The sequence below is a fragment of the Hemiscyllium ocellatum genome, chromosome 40 (assembly GCF_020745735.1).
Source record: "Hemiscyllium ocellatum isolate sHemOce1 chromosome 40, sHemOce1.pat.X.cur, whole genome shotgun sequence".
In the NCBI taxonomy this organism is placed as follows: Eukaryota; Metazoa; Chordata; class Chondrichthyes; order Orectolobiformes; family Hemiscylliidae; genus Hemiscyllium; species Hemiscyllium ocellatum.
This window is the reverse complement of record NC_083440.1, coordinates 11809174-11818069: the sequence shown is the minus strand read 5'-3', so window position 1 is coordinate 11818069 and position 8896 is coordinate 11809174. Positions and strand designations below refer to the sequence as shown.

Below are 8896 nucleotides of genomic sequence, written 5' to 3'. Positions count from 1 at the left end.
GTGTATGTATGTGTGTGTCCGTGTGTGTGTGTGTGTATATTTGTGTGAGAGTGTGTGTCTGTGTGTATGTATATGTGTGTGTGTCTGTGTGAGAGTGTGTGTGTATGAGTGGGTGAGCGTGAGTATTGTGAGTGTGTGTATGTGTGTGAGTGCGTGTATGTGTGTGTGAGAGAGTGTGTGTGTCAGTGTGTGAGTGTGCGTGTGTATATGAGGGTGTGTGTATATGTGTGCATGTGTGTGAGAGTGCGTGTGTGTGCACGTGTGTGTATGTGAGTATATGAGGGTGTGTGTATGAGTGTGTGTGAGTGTGTGTGTGTGTATGTGCATGTGCGTGAGGGTGTAGGTGTGTGTATGTGTATGAGAGTATATGTATGTGCGTGTGTGTATGCATGTGTGTGGTGTCTGTATGTGTGTGTGTATGTGTGTGTATGTGCATGTGTGTGAGTGTGTGTGTCTCTCTCACCACCCCCCCCCGCTGCCCGGTTACAGGATGATGCAGCGGTTGGTTGGTAGCCCCCCCTGCAGGCAGGCTGAGGCGTGGGCGCCCCTGGAGGCCAGGCAGCCAGTGGTCTTCAGCAGCTCCTTGAACAGCAGCAGGATGTGCCAGTTGTACTTGGCCGAGCACTCGATGTAGCCGCACTTCCAGGAGCGCTTCACCAGGGCGGCGACGTTGTGCCGGGGCGCCACCCTGCACCGCTGCAGGTCCCGCTTGTTACCCACAATCAGGATGGGCACCTTGCCCGAGCCGGGGGGCCTGGACAGAGGAGAGACAGAGATAGAGTGCAGTCAGAACACTGCTCGTGGGGTCGGGCGTGGTGGGGGGGGGAGAGAAGGGACAGGCTGGTGCAGGGGGCTGAATGGCCTGTTCCTGTGGGAGAGGCTGGAGCAGGGGGCTGAATGGCCTGTTCCTGTGGGACAGGCTGGAGCAGAGGGCTGAATGGTCTGTGCCTGTGGGACAGGCTGGAGTACGGGGCTGAATGGCCTGTTCCCGTGGGACAGGCTGGAGCAGGGGGCTGAATGGCCTGTTCCTGTGGGACAGAGTGGAGCAGGGGACTGAATGGCCTGTTGCTGTGGGACAGACTGGAGCAGGGGACTGAATGGCCTGTTGCTGTTGGACAGGCTGGAGCAGGGGGCTGAATGGCCTGTTCCTGTGGGGCAGGCTGGAGCTGGGGGCAGAATGGCCTGTTGCTGTGGGACAGGCTGGAGCAGGGGGATGAATGGCCTGTGTCTCTGGGACAGGCTGGAGTAGGGGGCTGAATGGCCTGTTCTTGCGGGACAGGCTGGTGCAGTGGGCTGAATGGCCTGTTGCTGTGGGACAGGCTGGAGAAAGAAGCTGAATGGCCTGTTGCTGTGGGACAGGCTGGTGCAGGGGGCTGAATGGCCTGTTGCTGTGGGTTACCAGAGTGTCCCCCCTGGATCAGTCTCTGCAGTGGGCTGAGGGAAAGTATTTACAATGCCTCACTTTGCCACCCTCCCACCAGCCCATCACCATTGCCCGGTTCCACCCGGTGCCCGGGCTGGGGGAAGGGTGTGGGTGATCGGTTGCCTCACCTTTTCGCCACGATGAGCTGGTGTACCGCCTTGATATACTCGAAGCTGGCAAAGCAGCAGATGTCATACACCAGGATGTAGGCATGGGCAGGTTGGATATCTTCATCACCCGTCTCCGTCCACCTCTCGATCCACTCCTGGGGTCGGGGGGGAGGGAGAAAACACGTCAGCCTGGAGCTCCACTTATCGCTGCTTGAAAGTGGAGTCGCGGGTGGATAGGATAGTGAAGGCCACGTTTGGTCTGCTTTCCTTTATTGGTCAGAGTATTGAGTACAGGAGTTGGGAGATCAGGTTGCGGCTGTACAGGACATTGGTTAGGCCACTGTTGGAATACTGCGTGCAGTTCTGGTCTCCTTCCTATCGGAAAGATGTTGTGAAACTTGGAAGGCTTCAGAAAAGATTTACAAGGATGTTGCCAGGGTTGGAGTGTTTCAGCTATAGGGACAGGCTGAACAGGCTGGGGCTGTTTTCACTGGAGCGTCGGAGGCTGAGGGGTGACCTTATAGAGGTTTACAAAATCATGAGGGACGTGGATAGGGTAAATAGACAAAGTCTTTTCCCTGGGGTCGGGGAGTCCAGAACTAGAGGGCATAGGTTTAGGGTGAGAGGGGAAAGATATAAGAGACCTAATGGGCAACTTTTTCACACAGAGGGTGGTACGTGTATGGAATGAGCTGCCAGAGGAAGTGGTGGAGGCTGGTACAATTGCAACATTTAAGAGGCATTTGGATGGGTATATGAATAGGAAGGGTTTGGAGGGATATGGGCCAGGTGCTGGCAGGTGGGATGGAACAAACTAGCAAAGGAAGGGGTAGATGGGGATGAGATGACAGTGAAAGGCATTTGGACAGGCACGTGGGAAGGCTGAGAGGCCAAACACTTGACAAACGCGACCAGATCAGCGTGGACGAGTTAGGCCGAAGGCTCTGCTCGAACACGGTCACGGTGACTCGTGCTGTTAGGGACAGGCTGGGTGACTGAATCGAAGCTGGCTGTAGGGGAGGGGAAGATTGACACAAGGCCTGAATGGTTCCCTCCTGTTCCATTACGCTGGCTGTACCAAGGGCTGTCAGAGCAGGCTATCTGTCACTCTATACCCCAAGGAATGTGACGCGTTCACGGTGAGAGGTGAGCAGTTTAAGGAGGGGGGGGATACACGTGGCAAGTACTTCACACACAGAGGGCGGTGGGTGTCTAGAACGCGTTGCCAGCAGAGGTGGTAGAGGCAGGGACGGTGGATTCATTTTAGATGTGTCTGGACAGATGCGGGAGTAGGTGGGGAGCAGAGGGATAGAGATGGAGGAGTAGGTGGACAGCAGAGGGATACAGATGCTGAGGAACTGACCGACAGGTTTAGACAGTGGGTTTGGATAGGCTCAGGCTTGGAGGGCCGAAGGGCCTGTTCCTGGGCTGTACATTTTGACTGAATGCTTTGTTTACGTTCACTCCTGGGGCCTGGCCTGGCGGTTCATGCCTCGTCCCTAGTTGCCCCCTTGAGAAGCTGGGGGTGAGCTGCCACCTTGGTCTGAGCGCTGTGACCCCCCCCCAATGCCCAGAGAGAGGAAATTCCTGGATTCTGACCCAGCGACGCTGAAGGGACAGTGATACATTTCCAAGTCAGGGAGTGGCCTGGAGAGGGAAGGTGCAGGGGTTGGGGTTCCCACGTAACTGCGGCCCTGGTCCTGACAGATGGAAGCTTGGGGAAGGTGCTGCCTGAGGAACGGTAGGGAGTTACTGCCGTGCATCTTGGAGATGCTGCACACCGAGTGTCGATGGTCGAGGGAGAGGGGTGTTTGTGGACGTGGGGCCAACCGAGCGGGGGCTGCTTTGTCCCTGGATGGTGTTGAGCTTCTTGAGTGTTGTTGGAGTTACCCCCACCCAGGGGAGTGGGGAGTATTCCCTCACACCCCTGACCTGTGCGTCTGGGTGGTGGACAGGTTTTGAATAGTACAGAAAGGATTTAAGAGCTAACCGTATTGCTATCGTTTTACAGTCACATATCAGATACACTTGGACAGATGGCAAACGGTTTCTGCATCACACTGAGAGTCAGCGGGTACAGCTCTGGTCTCTGTATCACACTGAGAGTCAGCGGGTACAGTTCCGGTCTCTGTATCACACTGGGAGTCACCGTGTACAGTCCCGGTCTCTGTATCACACTGGGAGACACTGTGTACAGTCCCAGTCTCTGTATCACACTGGGAGACACTGTGTACAGTTCCGGTCTCTGTATCACACTGGGAGACACTGTGTACAGTTCCGGTCTCTGTATCACACTGGGAGTCACCGGGTACAGTCCCTGTCTCTGTATCACACTGGGAGTCACTGTGTACAGTCCCTATCTCTGTATCACACTGGGAGTTACTGTGTACAGTTCCTGTCTCTGTATCACACTGGGAGTCACTGTGTACAGTCCCTGTCTCTGTATCACACTGGGAGTTACTGTGTACAGTTCCTGTCTCTGTATCACACTGGGAGTCACTGTGTACAGTTCCTGTCTCTGTATCACACTGGGAGTCACCGGGTACAGTCCCTGTCTCTGTATCACACTGGGAGACACTGTGTACAGTTCCGGTCTCTGTATCACACTGGGAGACACTGTGTACAGTTCCGGTCTCTGTCTCACACTGGGAGTCACCGTGTACAGTTCCTGTCTCTGTATCACACTGGGAGTCACCGTGTACAGTTCCGGTCTCTGTATCACACTGGGAGTCACCGTGTACAGTCCCGGTCTCTGTATCACACTGGGAGTTACTGTGTACAGTTCCTGTCTCTGTATCACACTGGGAGTCACTGTGTACAGTCCCGGTCTCTGTATCACACTGGGAGGCACCGTGTACAGTCCCGGTCTCTGTATCACACTGGGAGGCACCGCGTACAGTCCCGGTCTCTGTATCACACTGGGAGGCACCGTGTACAGTTCCGGTCTCTGTATCACACTGGGAGTCACTGTGTACAGTTCCTGTCTCTGTATCACACTGGGAGGCACTGTGTACAGTCCCGGTCTCTGTATCACACTGGGAGGCACCGTGTACAGTCCCGGTCTCTGTATCACACTGGGAGTCACTGTGTACAGTCCCGGTCTCTGTATCACACTGGGAGTCACCGTGTACAGTCCCGGTCTCTGTATCACACTGGGAGACACTGTGTACAGGTCCGGTCTCTGTATCACACTGGGAGTCACCGTGTACAGTTCCGGTCTCTGTATCACACTGGGAGTCACTGTGTACAGTCCCTGTCTCTGTATCACACTGGGAGTCACTGTGTACAGTTCCGGTCTCTGTATCACACTGGGAGTCACTGTGTACAGTTCCTGTCTCTGTATCACACTGGGAGACACTGTGTACAGTTCCGGTCTCTGTATCACACTGGGAGTCACTGTGTACAGTTCCTGTCTCTGTATCACACTGGGAGACACTGTGTACAGTTCCGGTCTCTGTATCACACTGGGAGACACTGTGTACAGTTCCGGTCTCTGTATCACACTGGGAGACACTGTGTACAGTTCCTGTCTCTGTATCACACTGGGAGTCACCGGGTACAGTCCCTGTCTCTGTATCACACTGGGAGTCACCGTGTACAGTCCCGGTCTCTGTATCACACTGGGAGTCACTGTGTACAGTCCCTGTCTCTGTATCACACTGGGAGTTACTGTGTACAGTTCCTGTCTCTGTATCACACTGGGAGTCACTGTGTACAGTTCCTGTCTCTGTATCACACTGGGAGTCACCGGGTACAGTCCCTGTCTCTGTGTCACACTGTGAGTCACTGTGTACAGTCCCGGTCTCTGAATCACACTGGGAGTCACTGTGTACAGTTCCGGTCTCTGTATCACACTGGGAGGCACCGTGTACAGTCCCGGTCTCTGTATCACACTGGGAGGCACCGTGTACAGTCCCTGTCTCTGTATCACACTGGGAGGCACCGTGTACAGTCCCTGTCTCTGTATCACACTGGGAGTTACTGTGTACAGTTCCTGTCTCTGTATCACACTGGGAGTCACTGTGTACAGTTCCTGTCTCTGTATCACACTGGGAGTCACCGGGTACAGTCCCTGTCTCTGTATCACACTGTGAGTCACTGTGTACAGTCCCGGTCTCTGAATCACACTGGGAGTCACTGTGTACAGTTCCGGTCTCTGTATCACACTGGGAGGCACCGTGTACAGTCCCGCTCTCTGTATCACACTGGGAGTCGCCGTGTACAGTCCCGGTCTCTGTATCACACTGGGAGGCACCGTGTACAGTCCCGGTCTCTGTATCACAATGGGAGGCACCGTGTACAGTCCCGGTCTCTGTATCACACTGGGAGTCACCGTGTACAGTTTTATTGACGAATGGGGTTTGGTGGTAGGAGTGTGGGTTGTCTCCAAGGTATGGGTCATATCCCATATCTTGTTCAACAGCTGCCCATTCCGGACCTCTGGCTGTGCACCGTTTCGAATAAGGAGGGCAGCAGATACACAGGAGGAGCAGCAGCAGCATCTCCATCCTGACCCTGGAACTCTCTGGAAGCTGCCTTCAGTGTCCGTGCTCTGCCAGGTGCTGGGGTCTCACCACTGCCTCCTTCAGGGCCACCTGGGCTGGTGCAGCCAGCCACGTCCTCATCACCCGGAGGGGAATGAGCGGCAGAATTGGCGCGAGGGCTCCGGGCTCTGCTCCCATGCCCACCCTCACCTTCTCGGTGGTTTGGCATTACGACGGCATTGACCCCCCCCCAAGGGAGGTGGGCCCTCCGCGGTTGGTGCTGCAGAGGGCACGGGTTCAAGACCATTTCATCTCAGTGTTGCTGTCTGGCGCGCCCTCCAACATCACCACACCACACCCCCGCCCCCCCACACCACCCCACCCTCCCCAATCGCTGCATTTGCCTTCCCAGTGGTAGCCAGCAGGAGGCACCCTCTCTCTCTGCCCCACCCAACACCAGACTCACTGACAGAGCACTGGTGCGTCGGGATGTCGAGGGAGGAGCATGGGGTGAAGGGGATATCCCTGAGGGACCCACGGTGCCAGCGAAGCTAGCGGGGCACAGAGTGGGGTGTCACCCGAAGGGCAAGAACAAGTGGCAATCGACAATAGGTGCAGGAATAGGCCATTCTGCCCTTCGAGCCTGTACCACCATTCAAGATGATCATGGCTGATCATCCTTAATCAGTATCCACTCCCTGCCTTATCTCCATAACCTTTGATTCCACTATCCATGAGAGCTCTATCCAACTCTTTCTTAAATGAATCCAGAGACTGGGCCTCCACTGCCCTCTGGGACAGAGCATTCCACACAGCCACCACTCTCTGGGTGAAGACGTTTCTCCTCATCTCTGTCCTAAATGGTCTACCCCGTATTTTTAAGCTGTGTCCTCTGGTTCGGCACTCACCCATCACCGGAAACATGTTTCCTGCCTCCAGAGTGTCCCATCCTTACTTAATCTTATATGTCTCAATCAGATCCCCTCTCAGTCTTCTGAACTCAAGGGTATACAAGCCCAGTCGCTTCAGACTTTCAGTGTAAGGTAATCCCTCCATTCGGGGAATTGACCTCGTGAACCTACGCTGCACTCCCTCAATAGCCAGAATGTCCTTCCTCAAATTTGGAGACCAGAACTGCACACAGTACTCCGGGTGTGGTCCCACCAGGGCCCTGTACAGCTGCAGAAGGACCTCTTTGCTTATATACTCAATCCCTCTTGTTATGAAGGCCAGCATGCTATTGGCCTTCTTCACTACCTGCTGTACCTGCATGTTGTTAAGGCAGCCAGTGGCTGGATTGAGATGGGGTTTGAAGATGTCCCTTGGGTGAGAGTGGGGGGATTGAGGTGGGGAAGTGAGAAAGGCCCGGAGGTGTTATCAATCCAGAGACCCCCGTTAATGCCTGAGGCCTGACTTCCAAACCTGCCACAGTTGGTGGCGAAATGTGGATCCAATCCAGATCTGGAGTTCAGAGTGAGACACTGACTGGGAAACCGTTGTTGGGGGGAATCCCACCAATGGGTTCTCAAATATCCTGAACTCCACGTGACTCCAGACCCGCAGCAACGCGGCTCCCCCTCAGCTGCCCTCCAGGATGGGCGATAAATACCAGGCCCGGCCAGTAACAGCCCTCACCCCCGTGAATGAATCTTAAAAAGAGCGGAGCGTTTGAAGGAGATGAGGACGGGTCGGCTATCTTTGATGGCCCTGTGTGAAGGCCAGTCCAGGCTCAGTGGGGCCAAATGGCCTGCCGCCATCGGGGTAGCGGAGCCAGCGGTTCCCTCACCTGTTGGTTATCGGTGAAGGCCAGCGACGCTGGGATGTCCAAGATGACCAAGTGGTAGATGCGGTCGTTCAGGACGACAGAGGGGTGGTACACCCCGCTGTGCGGGGCCCGGGCGCCCTCCGCAAACTGGTTCCACACAAACCGCTGGATGATGGCCGTCTTGCCCACCCCAGGAGCGCCCAGGATGGCAATCTTCAGGAAGTCAGCCATTGGAAGGGAGGGGGAGTGCTGCCTTGGCAGACAGCAGTAGCTCACAGTTGGGTGGGGGTGCAGTCCGTCAGTTCCCCTCCTCGGCGCCTTCACAGGTCAACGAGAGCTTCCCGAGCGGCCCTCTCCTGAGGGCTTCATCCTCAGCGGGTCAGGGTGAGGATCTCCCGATGCGTCCGCCCAGTCTCCCGGACTCCAGCAGGGAAAGGGTCAGGGTTCAGGGGTTTCCGTCTCTCGTTTGGGTTTGGGAATGCTCGGAACGTTTGCCCTCCCGGTGGGAATTTATCAGGCTGACCGGCTCCTGGCCTTCTGCCCCATGCAGAAGCATTGCCACAGGAGACGGCCTTTTTTGCCGGTGGGTTCCTGGCTCCGTCTCACTGCTCGGGCTTCCCTTCTGTCCTTCGCCGACACGGGAGATCTCCAACACGGGAGGGGGAGAGAGAGAGAGAGAGAGGATCACCGCCTTCCAGATCCCCACCCGGGATCTTCCTTGGTTGAGGAAACCTCCTCGGTTTCAAAGCATCCCCCGCCCCCGTTCCCGTTTCACGGATTCGGAACGCTCCCAGACTCCCGGTGGCTCCACATCCCTAAGGGGCGACAGTGCGGGTGTCGGGGCCCAGACAAGCAGCCGGACGGGCGTAGTATTCCCGCATCTCTGGTCCTCGGAGGTTGGCAGGGAAGAGACGACGTGACGAACCCGTTTGACAATGGGGGGGGAAGAGAGTGGGAGATGGGAGCGGGGTACGGGGCAGGGGGAGGGAGGGGGGATTTGGTGGGAGTTAGCCTCCTCCAGAACGGGCCCAGGAAATTTCAGGGAACGTCAACCACTGGCTTTGGTCTGGGGGGAATCACAGTGCCCTCGGTTTGCCCAGAATGTTGGGGGCGT

The 8896-nt window shown here is 56.0% G+C and overlaps 1 protein-coding gene across 1 annotated transcript; it reads right to left on the bottom strand.

Annotated features, from left to right (window-relative positions):
* Nucleotides 1-483: 483 nt before the first annotated feature.
* On the bottom strand, nt 484-8080 carry LOC132834510 (ras-like protein family member 10B). The gene is made up of 3 exons (XM_060853435.1): nt 7832-8080; nt 1552-1722; nt 484-754 (listed from the first exon to the last, which is right to left on the bottom strand). Exons 1-3 carry the CDS (start codon nt 8011-8013, stop codon nt 484-486), a joined length of 624 nt encoding a protein of 207 aa, XP_060709418.1. The 5' UTR covers nt 8014-8080.
* Between the last annotated feature and the right edge of the window lie 816 nt (nt 8081-8896).

What these genes read in the sequence shown, in the direction of transcription:
- LOC132834510 (XM_060853435.1), bottom strand. Translation starts at nt 8,013, where the DNA reads ATGGCTGACTTCCTGAAGATTGCCATCCTGGGCGCTCCTGGGGTGGGC. An exon ending in GTCATCTTGGACATCCCAGC is followed by an intron (nt 1,723 to 7,831) that starts GTCGCTGGCCTT and finishes GTGGAGCTCCAG; the next exon opens with GCTGACGTGTTTTCTCCCTC. An exon ending in CAGCTCATCGTGGCGAAAAG is followed by an intron (nt 755 to 1,551) that starts GTGAGGCAACCG and finishes TCCTCTGTCCAG; the next exon opens with GCCCCCCGGCTCGGGCAAGG.